This window comes from Aythya marila (genome assembly GCF_965140915.1).
Source record: "Aythya marila genome assembly, chromosome: 2".
In the NCBI taxonomy this organism is placed as follows: domain Eukaryota; kingdom Metazoa; phylum Chordata; class Aves; order Anseriformes; family Anatidae; genus Aythya; species Aythya marila.
In genome coordinates this window covers 10881566-10902515 of record NC_139043.1, presented here as the reverse complement: position 1 = coordinate 10902515, position 20950 = coordinate 10881566, and the positions used below count along the sequence as shown (strand labels likewise).

The 20950-nt window shown below is 37.6% G+C and overlaps 1 protein-coding gene across 4 annotated transcripts in view; it reads right to left on the bottom strand.

Moving 5' to 3' along the window:
* The window catches only part of ZMYND11 (zinc finger MYND-type containing 11), a 107158-nt gene that overhangs the window by 45169 nt on the left and 41039 nt on the right, over nt 1–20950 (bottom strand). For all 4 annotated transcript variants that reach the window (XM_082753462.1, XM_082753461.1, XM_082753463.1 and 1 more), the window contains 2 exons: nt 16840–16974; nt 5–164 (listed from right to left, as the gene is read on the bottom strand). In XM_082753462.1, coding sequence (XP_082609588.1) covers nt 5–164; nt 16840–16955 — 276 coding nt within the window. In that variant the 5' untranslated portion in view covers nt 16956–16974. The remainder of the gene's footprint in view (nt 1–4; nt 165–16839; nt 16975–20950) is intronic.

The window sequence follows — 20950 nt, the reverse complement described above, 5'->3', positions numbered from 1 at the left end:
TCACAATCTCATCTCCTGGCAACCAATATCCTTCTTGTTCAATACCAGCTTTTGACCCTTTACACCCCACCGTCAGGGTTTCAACAATAAGACCATCTTTGACTGCTAAACTCAGCTGACGTGTGGTTTCTTTTGGATGCATACCATGGACTCGAGACATATACCTGCATACAAAGCACAAAAGTCCTTAACTGTTAGCATTAGGTTATAAAATACATCAGCAAATAAATACTCTTTTTAAATTATGTAAAATTGCACACATTCTAAGTTTTAGGTTGTTTATAAACCCTCAATATTTATATAATTTACCCTATTATTCAAAATCATCTTTTCTTCCCCTTGAGGTTATGATGTACACATTTACAGGATTTCACTGCAATATAGTCTTCTACAGAGAAAATGATCAGACTCCAAAATTGACATGCATGCTGCTTGGACTTATCATTGCTGAACTTCCACCTATATTTGCACCCTTAAGGAGACTTCTTTAAATTAATTGAAACTTCTGTAATATTTCTATACCATGCTATATCCTATAGCACACACATTATAGAATGAGCCTGGAGATGTGCCAATAAATCTACGATGTGACTGTGAGTACAACGCATTTATAAAGAACGTGAAATTCATGCATCTTGTATGAAACCGAACAGCTAGAGTTACAGTACTAGGTGTTTTTTCTCCTTTTCTTGAGCCAACTACAGTGACCACACTATGATGAATTCCACTGCTGAGAGCAAAACATACGTAGCCTAACGTTTGTATATACATGAGGTTCAGTTGCAAAATGTTGGCCTTTACCCAATATAATTTGTTGCTTCTAGACCAACACAAAATATTTACTTGGAATAAACAATCTAAAATGATTTTCCCTCAACAAAAGGCAACCTTCCTGTTTTAAGATCATTATACTTCTTACATTTTTAGCAGAATCCCAAGAAAATCTCTTTGAGTCACTACGCATGGAGAAGTAAAGAGAGCTGTGATCGCACGCAATCGGCAGGTAAGTGAATTGACTAGGTCCTGACTTGGAATCAAGTGGAAATATCTGTTTTGTGAACATATTTTTCTAGTTATATCTCTCTTACAGTTACAGAGCTAGCTGAATTTCTCTTCTTTTTATGGTTTCTCTAGGTGCTCTGTCTTTACCTATCTCCTAGCAAAAAAATCTGTATTTGCCTGCTTTAAGACAAAGCTATCAGCTAAGTATCCTCTGTTCCATGGTTGACAACGAATTCCAGCAACCATAATTCTTTTGTGACTGTCATCACCACCATCTTCACAAAAAAAAATACATTTATTTAATATCAGGAGTAAATCTGAGGAAAACTTTATTTGAAGCAGAAGCATTGAATGAAAAAAAAAAAAAAACAAAAAAAAAAAACACGAGTTATATCAGTTCTGATTTTTACTTTTTTAGTAACACGGCTGACAGGAACCGTTAATGCCTTAGAGTTATAAACTCACAAAAAGGGATGAAGACCACCCTCATGGTCAACCCTCCAATCAACCCTTCTCTTTGAGGACATGTTATTTTCTATCTTGTTATTCTAGTCCTGCATTCTCTCTCAAGCTTTGCTCCCAACTGGTTTACTCTGTTTTATTTATTTTTTATTATTTTTTTTCTCTAAAGGAAACAAAATGCATATAATCATATAACAAATTTCTGTTTGAGCAAAGTATATGTTTGTGTAGCAAATCACACAATAATCAGAGCAACACGGGGCATTTGATAAATTGCTGTACAGTATCAGAGGCATTTAAGTAAATGTAGAATATTGTAGGACCTTGGGAGGTTTTTTAGTGTAAAAACCTTTGGAGACAGATGCTACCAATTACTTCACATGCTTTCAAAATATCTACATGCTTTCAAAATATCTACCACAACGTGGTCCAAGTCTGTTTGGTTTCTACATGTTGCCACTACATAAAAAGTAAGTAATAATAAAAGAGATAAATAGAGAAAGAACAGCAGTGCAAGTTTGTGATCCAAGCTAATACACATGAACCTTAGGCTGGCTACCAACAAGGGTCCTGGGCCAAGCAATGACTCAGATGCCAGGCACAGCACTTCAGCTCTGTACCATGCTGGGTAGACGCTCACCTGCCCAACCTGATCACTCTCTGCTTCTGTAGAAATCGAAACTCAACAGAAGAACCTGTTCAGGTGGTATTAAACATCATAAATGAGTTTTCCAAGGTCTCCAAATTCCAAGGAAGGCTTAAGCAGGCAGAGACTCAAACCTATTATTTCACTTTCAAATACTATGCAAGTGAACACCATCAGTATGCTGAGAAATACAGTGCTGAAGCTTCCAAACTGCCTGAAATAATGAGAAAAACTCAACTATTTATATATTCATGTTACATGCATTTCATGTGTGCGCATACACACACCTATTTATGCAAATACAAGCAAGGAGATCTTTGAAGTGAAAATTATCTTTGTCAATGTTTGCTAACTTTTGGATTTTGAGCACATTTCCATTTTAACATTGGATTAATAACTTCCCAATCAGAACCACAGCACTCTTGTCTACTGCAGTTTCTTCAAGTCTTTAATAGTTCTCAAAACACAGCACACAGATGCTGTCATTGTCCCCATTTTACTGATGGTAGAAAATCAGCCACTTAGCAAAGACGTGATTTCCCTACAGCTCTACAGCAGGCTGCAAAAGTTGTGGGAACAGAAATCCAGTCTTAACCCAGTGCATCCTGCCGAAGAGACCACTTATTTTGCATAGCAGCACCCATAGTTGCAGGACCACGACCCAGTAAACTTCTTGAATGTAAGCAACGTGTTTTGTGATATTTCTCATTCGCATTCCTGAACAGGCAGACATACAACACAGAACATAAACCCTTAAACCCACTCCAATCAACGAAGAGGTTTAATCTGCCTGTTTTAACCGTGGCAGCGTGTGCGCTAGTGACAAGGCTCTGAACCTCCAGTTTCTCAAATCCAATCTGTGTTCTCAACCAGAGTGCAAGTACTGCCACCAGCCAAACATTGTCTTCATTTTCCCCGGCTATAAATGAGGAGCAATAAATCCCCAGTGGCTTTTTGTAGAGTACTTAGTCAATGTTCAGACTGTGCTGTCTGGAGATCCAAAAGGGCTATGTTTTCAATTTTTTTAAATACGAGGCTATCAGCTTTCACAGCAAAGCACACATGGCTAGAGAGAGAGTTTTTACTTGGAATTGCTGTTAGAAAATTGCTCCGCCCCTAAACCCCCAAAGAATTTTCACTTTTATTAAATTCTGCATGGTGTACATGGAATAGATATTCACAGACTGTAAAACAACACTGGCAGGGCCTGGGTGAAATAATATCTGTTCCTTTTCAGCCAGAAGTCAGCAGCGAAACTAAGAAACTATTAAGGCATGGGATTTTAATCAGAAAAGGTGTTTATTTTTTAATAATGAAATGTGAGAAACTGTCTCAATGTATGAAACATGACGGATACAAAAACAAAGTTCAACTCTAGCCTAGAGACAGCAAACATGATGTTGGAGGTCCTAACTACCCCCATCAGACTCACTATGGGATTAGGGCGAAAACAATATTGAGATGTCTTTGTGCAGAAGTGGCAGTATGGATCCCAGGAGTGCAAGTCTTCTCCTGGCACTGCACGCACTGAAGCACGCGGCACCAAGTTAAGAAACAAAGGAGAGAGATAAAGAAATTCCTGCTTGCTGTTTTCAACAGGAGCTGGTTAGCCTTGCCTCGGAGACGGGGAGTTGAAGCAATACTGGTTTGTTACGCTCCTGCCCAGTCCTCCCTATCGCCAGGCTGGGAGGTGTAATCCAATCCCTACCCTGCTATTATGTAGCCAACCACGAGAAGTAAAGCAAATATGCTTTCAGATGAGAGGACAGGGCATGGAGACAAAGTGAAATCCCCTAAATCAGCAAAGCAGCCCTAATCAGTTAGGGGGCTGAAACAACCAGTTCAGAATACAATTTAACTGTGCTAATCCCTCCCCTATAAAATGAGGGTCTGTCTGATGAGAAGAGGAGGCTTGGCCTGATAATCTGCATATTAAATTCCAAATCTCACCAAATGAGGCTGCCAGTCTGCAGGACACACACAAGCAACCAGCGAATCTTCAAACTGCTGCTCAACATTACAATATTTATAGGTCATTTTTTTTTCTCTGCTCACAAACTGGCAGAAGAAACCTCCTTGAAATTAGCACAGAAGTGTCTAGCAAAATTACAATTTTTGTAATCAACTTCTGAGAGCCCGCTAAAGTGTGTTCTCAATTATTGCAACACTGCTTGGAAAGCAAGGGATAAGAATCTTCAGCCTGTTTGTGGTTTGTTATCACCTTTCAAGAAAGCTCTGCATCATCACACCATTGAATGTAAATGTGCTGACCTTCAGAAACAAGCCTCTGCCAGAAGAATCAGATAAATGCACACATGCACACAGCTAACGTACGTGCACACCTGTCCGATAGCAAAAGAGAAGTTTGAGAGGAGAACAGTGGAGGATAATCATTAATTACTGACAGATAGGGCGTGTGAGTGCGAGCATTCAACTGTACACAAAAATAGTACACAAAAATTTAACACAAAATACCAATTATTAAAATGTGAAACAATAATTTTAAGCTTATTTGGGACTGTGCATAAACAAATGTCAGGATTTTTCTTCAAAATTAGCAGCAATAAACAATCATTTTCTTTTATTTATGAGCTTTGTTCTAGTTATCATCCTGACACCACAGGCAGCTCAGAGGCTCAGCACAGCTGGAGGCGAGGGCTGGCACTGTACTCACTGGCCTTGCAGCATCCCAAACCCCATGGTTACCTGCTGCACACCCCACCTGAGCTGTGTGGCAACAACAGGGGAGGACTGAGATGCAGGGAACCTGGTACATGCCATCACACCGTCCCTCCTTCTCAGCACCAAACTGCAGAAGCTCTGTGCCGCAACCAAGTGGCAGCTGGATCTCGACACCTCCCGTTGCTGACCCAAACTGGGCCACAGAAGAACCCAAACCCAACTGCAATACATGCTTGCTCCACATGCAAAAGGAGAAATGATAAGGGACCCAGTCTGTCTGCACAGGAGCAATTCGTGCTTACAACTCCATAACTTTTTCTCAAACTAGCCAGTCTTCAGCATGCCTTTCTGTCCAAAGCCTCCATCTCATACACGAGCTTTAAAACATACCTTAAAACTTAAGGGGAAGGTCTGGTTTGATCTCGGGGTGGGGAGGCAGCAGACTAGAGCTGCAATCACCATGGGAGCACAACACAGACACAAAAGTAGCTGGCACTTGCAGGGGATCAGATGGTGAACTTTTCGCCTACAGCTGTCGTACAGCTCACAGCTCCTTTGCTTGGTGCCGTACAAGACACAACACGAAGCCAAACCCTGTCCCAAAAAGCTCAGTATACATGGCCACCGAGCGATGCACAGGAATAGCAAACTTGGCCCTCAGAGAGACCTCCTGAAGGCAGCTGTTGGTCCTGAGATGCAGCAACTGGTTTACGTGGGTGCCCCTGCGCTGTGGTCCAAAAAACAAAGCTGACAAGGTATTTAAATAAAACCCTCAGTTGAATGGACTCATAAAGAATTGTATTTTCAGCCATCTGAACTTATCAAAAGGCGAGTACTGGAAAAACGCAAGTATCTCTGTAAAAGGCCAAAGTGAAATACATATAGGAAACAGCTGCCTTACGTAAAATAACACAGCGTGACAAGTGTAAATAGATGCTAATTTTAGTGGCAAACACTCTAATCTTGGTCTGATCAATTATCTTGATGGTGGGTGCCTCCACCCTCTGCTGTATGAAGGCAAGTAGCAGGCTGCTGGCAGCAGCTCTCCATCAGCTAAGCAACTCGTCCAGGAAAAGACAGAGGTCTTGGGCTGTCCTACATGGAAATCTTATCTCCCAACTGAGATCTGATAAAATACGGCAGATCCCATTAAACTCAACAGAAAGACTGCCATTAATACTACGGGTTACCTACAGGTATATAAAGATGTTCTAGATATGGGGACAGAGCTTAAGAAATAACACATAAAATGAAAGCGTCAAAAATCCTTAAAAAAATCCTTTCTGAGTTTTATACTGTGTTCCTACTTCTGCTGATGCATTTTGCTTTAGATTCAGAGCATGACAGCAGAGAGTTCACGCATATTTTTTCAGACTTTTTTTAATTTGAAAGAATAGGTCACTTGATCATACTGAAAGTAAAAATGGAGGAGATGGCTGTGACTTTTAGCAAATACAGCTACACAGCATAAGAACTTAAAATGCTGAAGCCCCAATCTCAGGAATCCAACCAGCTATCTCAGTGGAGAGGCAGGTGAAGATCTGTGCTCACTGTTGTGTATCTCAAGTTCTCAGCTCTGAAGCGTAGGCTGCCTGCTACACCCAGACGGAGTGCTGTGTTTGTTATAAATCAGCTTTCACAACACACAGGCTAAGCATTATAGGTATTTGTGTTTCAAAATAATATATCTGAAATAGATGTTCCCTCCTTGCCAGAAACTGAGAGCTGGTCCAAGAGCTGAAGACAATATAGATGTAGAGAAAAGTAAAACTGCTTACATTGGGAATGTAACAGCACTTTTTTTTTTTTTTTTTTTTTATTTTTATTTTTTCTTCTAAGCTACCTTTTGGTATGTTTACAGTTATGGATATTTTGATTATGGATTAAATTCACTAAGCTAAATACGACCAAAACATAACATTCTTCTTCTGTACTTCCACTCCACAAAGAGACTCACAGGTATAGGAGCAGGCTGCGTTTGATTTCCATGGCACCCCACACAGCACTAGCAACCTGCACGGGCCACACGGCCATTGACGGAGCTGGTGCCAGTGCAAGGAAACACTGCTTAGATTATCTGCATTTTGTGCAGTCCAAAATTCCAAATGGACACAGAGAAACTGAGCTATACAGAAATTATGAATTTTCTTTTCCTTCTGACATCGGTGTCTGCAACACTCACCTTGAAGGCACATACACTAGCCAAGTAGGATGTGGGTTTTTAAATGTTGTTTCATCTCTCTGTCATATTTTAGAAATATAGCATTTGCATGAATACAGACTCTGATTTTGTACAATTTAAAAAAATAAAAATAAAAATAGAATGCATAAGCTTGATAGTGATCCAATGAAGCACTGCAGTTCAGGAAACTCAGATCTGCCTGATGTTTCTGCTCCTGCTGCAACAAAGCTACAGAATAATCTTGTTTGTGCATGCTTTCAGATACCCCAGGCACCACGCAGTTTCCTATAACGTTAATCACCTGGGTCGTTTCTGTCAAAAACATTGTAATTTCAATTCAAGTAATTCCTTGTTTCAGTAATTTAAATTCTCTCATACAATTTAAGATTGTGTAACCCACCAATATGACCATGGAAAGCAAGTAATTAAGGTACTGAGCTACTCAATCCTTATCAAAAAAAGAACAATCTCCCTTTCAAAACTACTACCACCTTCTTAAGGAGGAAATTATTTTAAAAAAGGGCTCTGCTCCACCTTTTCCAACCCAAAAAACTGCTTATATGTGATATGCTGGTGGTGTACACACGTGCGCACCGAGCACTACCAGCAAGGAGGAGGAGCAGCAACCAGTCGTGGCGTTGCGTAAATATGTACAACTGCTTGTGTACACACGGTCACAGCGCCAGCCAGCATTTTCCTGGGGAAGCACTGCAGAGACAAACAAATAATACATGACTCAGAATATAACATCCTGGCTGATACCTCGCAGATTAAATATTTAGTCAGCTCATATTGTGCGTCTCCGTTCAAAACACGCTTAAAAAATATACATTCCAGTGCTTTCGTGATTCAGTTTTTCAGAGTTTTCTATCTAATTTAATTTCCATTCTTATCTGAGTTTCAAACACATCACACTGTCACACAAATGTTCACATAATTACCAGCTAGGGAACAGCACAACAGCTGGAAAAGCCATCAGGGCAGGCCTGCTGCTTTTGGTGATTATATTGTTTGTATGAATGGAAATATGAAACTGCAGCCTAAAATAGATGGTATGAGGAGTGCTCTGGAGATCACTCTCTCCCCACTGATTACAGAGAAAGCCTTGATGAGCACTTTAGACCAGATAACAACCTGTTAAATAGCCATATCGCACTCGTTTTTATCTTTCATTTCTAATAGAAAACCACATTTATTTACAGCAAAAAAAAAAAAAAAAGAAAAGAAAAAAGCTAAAAGTTTCCCTTTTAAATATTATAAAGATGTTATGATTCAAGCAAAAATCAATCCTGCTTGTGGCATAAAAAGGAAATTGGTTTGCTTTCAGTAATTAGAAATTAAGGTAGTCTGTTAAGTATTCTGTGTAAACTTGCACAACTTCAACCGGAATACTAACAGAAGCATGGAGTACTTCAAACATTGTGTCTAAATGAAAACGGAGATGGCGATTTTCAAGTCAGAAATACTTCCACCACTTTCCTTCTGAATAGTTACACTGGAATTAATAGTTTGCATGTACTATCCAGGAAAACCGTTAAACATTGAACATTACAATTTTCATAGCAACATGCACAGTAAAGAAAGTTTAAATGAGTTTGCACTCATTGGCAAGCATCAGACATGGAGTATCACTGTTGTTAATAACCATATGATTGAGCTGTTAAAACGAATCATTTTATTTATGCTCAGACCAGAGATGACTTCACCTATCCAAACTATCCTACTACCATCTACTTCATTGGGTTGGTCATTTTTTTTATGTCTTTATTTAAGCACCTTAATTAATGTAATTAACATAAAATCACAAATTCAAGAAATGGTGTCTATTGAGGGAAGAGCTTGATGGGCTAAGTAATTATTAATATGTATTATAAACTCAAGATAGTATTTTAACCAAAGCTCCTAATTTAGCATCTTTAATTCTCCTACTACACAGAACAAATGTAGCTATGTTCTTCACAGTCTTTTTCCAAGACAAGTTTACATTTTTTTCCTGTCATCTCTGCTTCCACCCTCCTTAGTCAAAAATGTCTACAAGCAAATCTTAAACTGGACTATTACTACCAGCAACATTCAAGATACATACCATCCAAAATAGAATATTATAATTAACTCATAAGCAAAATTAAGACTAAACCAATATTATCAAATAGATAAAAGCTTTATTACCACTGTAGCTATCTACAGGTAACAAGGGTGAAATATAATGAAAATCTCCCATTGTGAACGTACCAGCACACATAATACAGATATTTTACATATGACCAAATCAGCAATTTTACTGACAATTTTTTTTTATTAAGTAGTCAAATGATCCATTTTAGATTGCTTTTTTTTTTGTTTTATAAACATAATGATTTTTGAGCAACCTGTTCAAAAGAGGACATACCTGTTTTTTCTAGGATGATCTATGACTAAGGATTTACAAGCTTTAAAACTCCAGACTTGGTGTATTATCTTGGTTTAATGTAAGAAGTGTTATGAAAACAGAAAAACAATACAAAACAAAACAAACCCATTGTTTTCTGGCTAAAACAAGGAAGCGAAGAAGTTTATCAGAGTAAAAGAGAGAGGACAGCAAAAGATATGGAATAACGGAGATCGACTTAGTAGAATCAGACAGAAAGAAGTAACTTGTCTTTGACTGTAACTGAAAGCACATGAAGTAGTATTTAAAACTGAGTTTTCCACACTGTCATTGCCTGGTGATGTGTTTCCATGTTTGTTTTCTGTAATGAACATATGTATAATTGAGCCAACCCAATACAAACTGAATTCGCTTTTCTCTGAGGTGAATACTCAAGAGACACTCAGTCACTAGAAGCAGCTTTGTGGCCTGCTGAGGAAGTTGCATCACGCTGCTTAGTGTCGGACTCCACACTTTTGCTTACCCTCACATAATCAGAAATTGCTATTACACTGCAGGGCACGGAAAAATCTTCACTGCACTGTTCCTCCTCCTTTCTCAGCTGGTAGAATGTGAGCTTCCTGAGCATCTCCTTCAGCATTCACCTGTTCCACCACAGTACAACTGGCCACGGTTTGATTAACATATACTGGATTCTGAAGAGTTGCTCTTAATAACGCTATTTGCTCCACGTGGTCGCATTTAAAATATTGGGATAATGTAAAAATGTGGCAAAGGAGCCGGTAACACTGATTAGAAGTGAACTCAAGCAGCCGCTGCATTTTTATGGCTAACAGGAGGATGCTTTATTTCGAACCATTGTTTTCAGATAAGCCTGCTCTTCAGTAACAAAAAGGCAGATACATTTAGAGGAATGACTTGACAAAGGATAAGAAACCACCAGAGCAGAAAAACGTATCTAAGTTTCCATTTCAGTCAAAAATATCAGGTGCTACAATAATTTTGCTCATGTAAAGTTAAAAAAACAGGATTATCTAGTTCTAAATCCAGAGTAATCTGCTCTCCTAATCATTCTTATGGCTTACTATTTTTGTTTATGCATGACTATTTAGTTGCAACATGCAAAATACTAGGGAGATTTAAATTCTCATCAGATGTACTATAAATAATGACAAGTTTTTCTAACAACTTTCTGAGCTTCAAATAAGCAATACTGTAAGTATCTTGATTTTACAATTTTTTTCTTGCCATTGCATTACATATTCTTATTCATACTCTCTTATGATTATTCTCTACCTGTTCAAATTGCTCATTTTCTTATTTATACTCTCTTATGATTATTCTCTACCTGTTCAAATTGCTCATTCTCATCTTTGCTCTAATCAGTGCTTCTAGAAATTGATTTCTGTTAAAGCAGACAGCCTAGAAAGAGAACAGCAGGAGAATTAAGGCAACAGAAACAGATTTATGGATGGGAGAGGCCCTTAACTTTAAATATCCTCAGGGATTGACTAGAGAAATTTCATAGAGTGATATTTGGAGAAGAAATCCTCCTCATAGGACTAAATGTCAAACCAAGGGGGTCACATACTCAATCTGCTAGTGACTCCACCTCAACTTTGGGACCAGAAAAATCTCATCATTTTAAAGTAATCTTTCATACCAAGTAATTCTTTTCTGGGATGCTATCCCATCAGTGCTGATTAATGTCAGTCAGCACATAGCTAACAAGGGACTCACGGAGACTACTCTCTGTAGGCTTAGAATCTGCTCAGTTCTCTTAGATGACCTGACTTAGCTGCACTTATATCAAATTAGAATGTAATAAAAATGAGTCCACAGCATAAATATGCAAAAATGATTTATGTCCATTCAAGGACCTGGTACTGGACCGTCCCATTTGAATACCAATTAAAACAGTTGAGAGTCTGTGTACCTGTTTGTGAAAAATACATTTTTCTATCACAGATGTTGTGAAACGGCTGACTGGTGGAACTGAGTTTCATCAAAAAAACTTTAAACTTTAAACTTCAGTTTAAAACAATACAAATTCTTCAATTACAGCATATCAACATTATCCTAGCTAATATTCTTTCCATCAGCTTTATCCTCCCAAAAAGTTGGGATACCTCTACCCAGGGGACTATGGTCACTCTGTCTCATTCCCAAAGTAAACCATTCTCAGGCTCCATTCTGGAGAAAGCCAACTTGTTCCCTCTGGGAAGAAGGCAAAGCATGGCCACGAGGTTAGTTGCTCCAGATAGAGAACATGGACGTAAACCACGCCAAGACTGACTCCTCCTGCCCAGGGCACTCCAACGCTGTTCCAGCATGCTATGTGTCCTCAGTTGCCTTCATGCCATGCCCGATGGCAAGCTACACAAGCCTCCAGCTTCAAGAATAGCGTTGCTGTGGGCTGTGTTATTTTTGGCGCTTAGAACTGAAGAACCACACACACATATAAAACAAACAAAGAATATGTCACAGCCAAAGAAACACTCCATGAGCCAAAGGCAACGCAGCGTGGTCACATCATATCTGCTGCAGATGGTGCCAGGGCATTCCCTGTCACAGTACACAAAGACAGTACAGAAAGAGCCTTTACAAGAGAGAGGGAGAGAAGCCAATCAACTAAATAAATCATGTATCACATCAAAGGGAGAGAGAAAAAATATAAGGAAGTATGGATGAAAAGATTTACGTTTCGGTTCTTCGCATTAGTGAAGAAGCCATGAAATGGTTTAGAAACCAGAAGGATTCTTTGTTTACAGTGGCAAACTCCTATTTGTCATACTTGTCAACTGGGTATTTTAATAACACTACCTTAACAGATAATGAACTCCAAACTAATCATGAAGATCACAATATGTTCATAAATTGCTACCGAGGAAACCCAATACCTTGAGAGAAACAGGGCAAAAAAGGTATTAATAGTTAATTAAATCTTAGGAGTCTGATTGCCTGTAAGGAAATTATAACAGAAGCACAGAATGGCTGAGGTTGGAAGGGACTTCTGGAGATCAGATGATCCAACCCCCCTGCAAAGCAGGGTCACCCAGAGCACGTTGCACAGGATGGCATCCAGGCAGGTTTTGGATATCTCCAGAACAGCAGACTCCACAACCTCTCTGGGCAACCTGTGCCAGTGCTCTGTCACCCTCACAGTAAAGAAAATACTTTAAAAGAAACTGGAAGCCTAGAGTAGCCAAAGAAAGAGAACTTTAAAAACGTGTCTGTACAGAAATACTTACCAATCTGCTATGCAACTAACTGTCAATAATTTATCCTACTCATTTAAATATGCATGCTTTTTTTTCCCCAGTGTATTTTAATGCATTTTATTCCATAGAATCAATTTTTGAGGTTACCCCAAATCCAAAACAGATGGAAGATAATGAGGAAAAAACTGAGAAAGTCAAAGCATAATTATCATTTTTAACACACTTTTAGGATGAACAATTTGTCAAGCTGCGCTCTTGACAGAGAATTCGTAAGATATGGGAAGCCATTTCCCTGCTAGTGTTTACAGCATAACTAATCCCAATAATACTCATCTAAATAATAGTCATATTAAGGTTAAATTATTGCAACACCAGGCCTAGACAGAAAAATAATCACATTTGATAAATACCTTTTAGAAATATCATTTTGTTAGCAAGTAATTTGGTAGTTTAGAAATGCCAGATATTTCTTGTAGTTAGATTTTTAGATGATTACAATTGAACAACTCGAAATAAACTATGACAATATAAGCTGGGTCAGAATATTTATTTTGCATATTGGTACGAATGTTATCATGCCTTCAGATGAGCTTTACTCTTACATAAAAATGCACTGAACACACTGGAGCCTTTGTACCAACAGAAGAAATTAAATATAAATATATTAATAAAGTTCTTCTCAAAAGGCAGTTTGCAATTTTTATACTAATTCCTTTACATTTGCTGCACTTATTGCTTGTTAGCATTGATTTTCAGTCCTTCACTTATTTTTCAAGCTACGGCAGAACACTTATCTCCTACCAATGGAAAGTAACTTCCCAAGTAAAATGTACCCCTACGTAAAATGACTAAAATTGTAGAATTCCTTTCATATAATGATTTGGTGATTGTTTTGGAGACATCAGGTCTGTGCAATACGGTCTCTTCCCTACCAATCCTTTAAGTATTTATATAATTCTCCACTTATTAATGTCATATTCTTGCCATTTTTCCACATATATTTTTAATTCCTTCAAAAACAGATACTTTTTTGTTTCTAAATACTGCTCTGTATGCAGTGAACTTTCCAAAATAATCACCAACAGTTCAATAAGCTTAATAATGAATTGCTTAAAGGCTCTAACTTGTATTTTGAAATTTTCCAAGTGAAAACTCTTTCCTCAATGTAAGACAGTTTTCAATCAGCTACTAATCATGCATTTTTCTATTCTTGCTTTTCCCCCTCATCAATTTAAATAGCAAAGCGTACTTGATTTAGTTGACTTTTAATTAAAGGGCCTCTTTCCTTATAGGTTTTTCTGACAATATCAGAAGTACCTTCTAGTGCTCTTGGCTCCTCCTACACCATCCTCCTACTCTTATGTTCTCTACAGAAAACGAGTGTCTAGTTCTATAGATTCTTCTTGCCTACTTCCCATTACCAGTATCTTAGGGAAGTCTTTCTTTACCCCAGGTATTTTTTAGTTATTATATAAAGTACACAGGTTACATTTTACATTATTTTAATGTGTTACATAAATTCATCTTTTTTTTTTATACTGAGTTGAAACAGTTCATTACCAATAAAGTATGAATATTCTTTTTACACTACCAGCATTTCCTTCCTGATCATAAGAAGTAAATGCTGTCTACTACATACAGTGGCATACTTCTATTCAGTACCAGGAGGCCAGAAGAAGCAAGAATTAAATGAAATAAACTGTGAAAATGAGGAAGAGAGAGAGAACCATACAGAGTTTTCAGTTAGAAGAAAAGATAATTAATAGATATGCCTAAAAGTAGCGAACGATATGATGAAGAAGACATCAACATATCATGCTCCAATGGTGTCTGGACTAACAAGTCACAAAACATACAGGACAACCTGTCTCCAGCAACAAATAAAAAACCCCAAACCACAAGCAAACAACAAAATTAAATTATGAATCATCTGTTCAACTTATAAACCGCTATATGATACGGTAGGATGACTGTCACTTACCTTAAATATGTAATCAAAACCAAACCAAAACAAAATAAAATAAAAAAGACACTGATTTATCTTTGAAGGAACGGCAATTTTACTTGACCAAATGATCCTTAAGCCTGAAAGAATACATCAGTTTTTCAGTTCTCATCAGAAGAGATATTCTGATACCCCACTAATTTCAGACCTTTATTTTGAATATTATGTAATCTGCATTCTCATTTTCTAAGTCATCTGTGTTTCTCCATTAATAACTAGAAGTGGAAAGCAACTCAGAGACCTTTGTCTTTTCCTTCCTTGTCAAATGTTATCTCCTTAAAAATATCGTATAATCGAAACTAGATACCTTCTGTCACTGATGTGCATGTTGAGCATTTACAGTGTCCTAGCACATTTTAGATAACTCTTTACTGTTAACACCTTGCACCAGAGAGACAACAAACCATTCCAAACTTTTTAATGATCTTCCAAACTTCTATAATATTCATCTTTCTCAAAGTACTATGGCTGCTTGCATCTCTGTTTAGTCATTTAAGGTATTTTTCTTCTGATTATAGATGAGTCATACAATCTGGATCAAGACTGTTTAAAAAAACACCAACCTAACCTTCAGTTACTAAGAGCAGTACCCCTTTTTCTAGTTTTTAATTACTTGTTTTCTCAACCTTGTTTGTAATGATAGGATTTCTCTTCCCTAACTTCACTCAGCTAAATGTTACTTGCACCATCTTAAAATAGGCATCTTTTATAAGAGTGGGATGAATCCCCTGCCAGACGTGCCTGTCTCTCTTTATTACATCGAAAAAAACATAAACAGCTACCAAACTCAGCTAATATATGGCCTGGAGCAAGTCATTTGAAACGTTAAAATGGAAAGTGTATAGCATTAGTTTACCTACTTATCTCCTTGTAGACATGATGCTAATACACATAACGTTTTACAGCATTCAGAAGCTCAAGTGCAAGCTCAAAAATGAAATTTCTTAAAATACAATCTCCCTCTTAAGCCTGCTTGGAATTCTCTAGTAAGGTGCTTTTTGGTTTAATGGTGCATTTATTTTTGTTGTAAGAGCCAAGTACATACTAATTCACCTGGTACATCATCTTTTTTCTTTTTTCCTGCTTATTATTTGCTATGTTTGGACAACCTAAACTGTTCCACTTCTACTTATTAAGCCAGTTTTGCCTGTCACTTCCACCCCACAGATTCCAAACTGTGTCAACAGACCATATTATACTGATTTTCACTTCATTAGTCACCTGCACTGTTTATATCTCTCCCCTTTGGTGGTCTCTGCCCTCACTATCAGTTCACATTGGTTCTAGCAACTGAAGAGCTGCCAACTGGTTAGTTTTGTTCTTTTAAATTATTCATATTGATTACTTGGACAAATGTGATGTGCATGTTGGCCTGGAAATGCAGACAAAGCAGAGAGGCACAAAACCTTCAGCTTTTATTATAGTGGCTAGTACAAGTTATTCAAAAAGCTATTTTAATATGTTAGACCTTTTTGAACATTGCAAGCTCAACAGAATAAACAATAAATATTTCTGTGTATATATAGCACCTACTACATCATGAAGAATACTTTAATATTAACAATAGTATTAACTATAGATATAATACACCCATGTCTTCTTTAATAGCATCCTATGCCCATCTCAAAAAATATGGCCTGTGCAACCAAGCAGTTTGACTTCCTATTTATCTTTGTTTTCCAGAAAGGAGTTCTCCACTGCTCTCAGTAAGTTCTTCTCCCAGTGTGTAACTCATGTCTGAGATTGTCCCGACCCAGGTGCAGCACCTTGCACTTAGATTGTTGAACCTCATTAGGTTCAAGTGGACCCACTTTTCTAACTTGTCCAGATCCCTTTGGGTAGCATCCCTTACTTCTGTTGTATCAAGTGCACCACTCAGCTTAGTGTTACCTGCAAATCTGCTGAGGGTGCACTCGATCCCATTGTCTATGTTGTTGATAAAGATATTTAACAGTATTGGTCCTAAGACAGACCTCTTCTCTTTTGGCCAAGCTAGCAAGTAACTCTAAAGCAATAAATTCAGTTCAAGTACTATAAAGATTGTGTATTTCCTACAAACTTATATAAAACAAATACAGGCTGAACAAAATCTCATCTCAATAGATTAAATCTCACTTTGGGATCTTTAGTTACTCTGTTATAATTAGTGACTCAGCAGTTTGTGTAGCTTTTTCACAGTCTCTCATTATATTTAATGTCTCTGTTTCTTAGGGCTTTTAATATCATCAAACTTTCCCCTCGTTAAGATTTTTTTTTGAATAGATCACTTACTTTGTAATACGGTCAATGTTAGCAATTTGCTTCTGGTTCCGGATTATTTCTATAGCTGCCCAAAGATGCTGGATAGCCTTTGTATCTGCCTGTCGTCTCTTCGTTAAGCGTGCCATGACCTGTTTACTTGGTCAGCTGCAGCCAATAAATAAAAAAAAAATACATCAAAAAGTTAATCATGAATTATGAAATGGATTACATGATCATCTTACAATAAATACACGGAAAAAATTCTTAAGAGCAATCCAATTTGTATACAGCATCATGTTTTCTTATGCTTAAAGAGTAGTAAAAAAGCAAAAAAGCAGTTTACCAGAATTCCTTCCATATCACATAATCTATACAAAAGACAAAAGGTGATCAGTAAATTATCAAACCAATAGCAAATGACTTAGCTTATCAAATTGGCTACGAAAAGTCACGTAGTTCACATATCTACTCCCTAAAATTTGGTAAAAAGCATAAGCATAAGTCACCCTAGTCTGAGGTGTTCACAAACTCCTGCTTTGTTCTAAACCCTTAAAAAGGGCCAGTGGCCCTTGACTTATATAATTCTGGGTAAGTATGCACTCTGACACAGACAAAAAGCTGCATCCACTGTTTAGTTTACGGTATAGTTCTCCAATTTTTAATTTCAGATTTTTATCACTTAAAACAATAAAAAAAAAATCCAGAAAAATGAAGAAGGTATATTTTCATAGATAATAAATATTAAAAAAAAAAAAAAAAAAGCAACAACAGTTTGGAACAATTCCATTTTCTGTAACATTCTAAAACCCAACAGGACCAAAGTTCTTCTGATGGCATTTAACCATCTAACCAACCCTGAATGGGAACATAATGAGCATCTGGCTTTGTTTACAAATTTTCTAAAAGCTCAAGGCAATAAGTACAGATAAGCCATAAATCACCTACGGCTCTACAACAGGCAATAGAATCTCTTTTTAAAAGCTTAACGATGCATTTTGATCACTGTAGAACTTTCTTCCAGTGCCACCACTTTCTGAATGAAAAAATGACTGATTTATGACTGCTACCAACATGCATAATTTATTCGAGAGCTCTGTCCTCAAAATGAACTCTGTGGTATGCATGCGGATACTTGTAACTAGCAGAATATTAACTTCAGTAACCCAAAATAAGATAAAAATGCAGAAACATTACACCATCTGTGCAATGTTAAAGATGGGAATTTAAGTATTGTAAGTGTCCCTCCTCTCAAATTCACAAAAATTAAACAGGTTTGAGTATTTCATCGGTTGCAGAAATGCAATTTAGCAGTCTATGAGACCTATATGTGCTTGTCAAAGAGGACTGTCAAGCTTCAAGATCTGGTACTATCTCAGCAACACTCACACACTCTACAGGTATAATGAAATAAAGCACAGTATCATTAGGGAGGATCAATGATTTAACAGCACTATTACGTACTTCACTTCAAAAACAAACAAACAAAAAAAGATCATGTGAAGTGATATGTATGTCCAGTTGCAATTGTATGTGAGGCACCCCTGGCTCCTGGAGATACCAGAGAAGAGCTGAAGTGCACAAGGCACTTACAGACAGTGTAGTCTCATCAGTCCAAGACTTCTGCTTTAGAAATCTTTTCCCCCTGGGATTTAACGCAAGGGCAACTGGATGGACCTCCCAGAAGAGAAAGGCTAGGAATACATTTTTGAGGGAACGATAAGAAGGAATATGACAGAAATACAACAAAGAATGACAGCTAGTAGATACCATCACCTAAGAATGATTCAGAGAAAGTCTCTATTGGGAATAGTAGGAAAAAGATCCTGCATCCCCTTGAGCTCCTTTGCATTCATACTACAGAACTTGAGGACACTGCAAGTTGGAAAACCCTCTTAATTTGTAAGAGAACCATATGATTAATTGTAGAATTTAATTCTTAAGGAAAATAGACCTATAAAATACACAAAGAGGGCTTGAGGCTAACAATAAAAAGGAAAATCTTTACAGCACTACTATCTTAAAGGAAGCATAAAACTCCTCGTTTAATGCAGAACTGACTAAAAATGAAACTATTCTCTGTATTCTAGCTCTCTCCTAAGTATCTGCTTTGTGACCAACACTGCAGCAGACAGGCTGGACACGGAGCCTTGTACGCAGCACTGTGTGAGGATCAAGGAGGAAAACACTCATCCTCCTCAACCCTGATAACAGTGTGAAACAACAGACCAGTTCTCAGTTTATTTTGTAGCAAATGAAATGGTTCCTGTTATCCCAATTATTTCAAAAATAACATTTTTTGTTTTTTTCTGGCAGTCTGCCATACACGCATGTGAGAGCATGTGAGGGCAAGGAGGTGGATTTTCTCTCAAACAAACCCCTGCGATTCTTGGGCCTGAGGGCCACCAGTCCAGTGCTGGGAACTCATCCTCCATGCAGCCCCATATCTAAGCAAGAGCTGACCTTCAGGGCTAGCAAACTCCTTCTTGTGTACCTAGGGTAGGAAAAGAAGCCAATGTCCTAGGGAGACAGAGAGGGAGAGCAAAGGATTTGATGTAGTTTCAGGCTTCTGAGAGTGTGCAGTGGCAGATCTACACCTAAAATGTCTGCACACAGGGGCAGAGGAAGGCCTGTCCTTGAAAAGACCCTACTGAGCTCTCCCTCTGCCTGTTGCTGAGGGAGGAGAATATTTTCCCACAATTTTTATTCTAGCTCCTCCAGTGTCCATTACAGAATAAGTTGGATGGGTGCAAGAAAGCATTTATTTGGGATCAGGAGTACACTTTTGGAATGAATCTCTTCACCGCCCCCCTACCCATCCTTATTACACTTTATGCTATCGGAGCACACAAACACCACGTCCTTCTGCCAGAACACAGTAATCACCTATGTTCTGTTGTGTTCCTGTTTTTATTATTTTTTTTCAAGATACAATAATTTTAGGAGCTATTCTACCTTCAAATAATATACATTTTTTCATTTTTGTATCTCTGCTTTACTCTTTAAGGGCACTTTTGTTAAGCACAGAGTTGACACTCCGCTATTGTTGTAGAATGTCAGAGGTTCTTACAAGAATGTAAGAACTGTGAGTCTTATACACCACACTTACAAAAACATCAAACCAGGGTGTGTGTTTGTTTGTTTTATAAAAAGCCCAGACTATTAACCTTATTTTCATCTTTTGATTGCATGGTATAAAAGAAATATAAAGAGCTTTTGGCATTAAAGAAAAAGATAAAAAGATTGTGGTATATTTATTCCTGTTCATTGCATTGTCACTCTTCCCACATGGTAAAACTAACCAGAACAGTATACTTCCTGCATTTCTGCAAATATATTTAAGCCGTTTTCTATATTATTACAAAATCTGAAAAATAACCTTTATCAGACAGTTAATAGTTAATAAAATACTGCATAGTAGTGCCTCCAAGCAATAGAAAATGCTCACAGTACTACAATATGCACAACTTCCTCATACAAATAATAGTCTGAAGTTTAATTGGAGACATTATAGATTCTTAAAACTGTATTTATCACCCCTGATTATTTGCTTATGAGTGAGGGCACATATGTGAGACAACAAGGATAAACTCCAGTGCATGTAAGTATGTACACAAATCTATGGCTTAGAGGTTAAGTGCTGAAAAAGGCCGATTCATCTATGCGATGTTTTCAAGAAGTTTGAACTCCAAAGGTTCTTTAAAACTACAAAAAAGAAATGCACGTTTACAGAGAAATGCTTGAAGATGTTTCTCATCCCCCTCCTTCGCTATAGCATTCATTTAAATATTTTGGAAAGAAAAACTAAAAGCTGAGGTAAACATTAATTTTCCAATTGTGATTTGCCAGCCATCATGATTTTTCAGCTGTCTGTACAAATGTATTTGTTTCATGCCATTTCTGTCACGTCCTGCTAACAAGCTTACAGTAGGATACAGCTTTTTGGAAAAAGGTTGAAAACTAAAAGATTGGTAAAACCCTAAGAATTTATATCAGCAGGATGTGTCTCAGATTTTGCAGAAATCCATGGGACCTGGAAAATATAAGAAGTATTCTCCTTATAAAGGAAGTTTTGTGTGGCTGACATGCCAGCTTACATGCTTCAATCACACACTCACAACAGGGCCCGAAGCAAATCATTTTT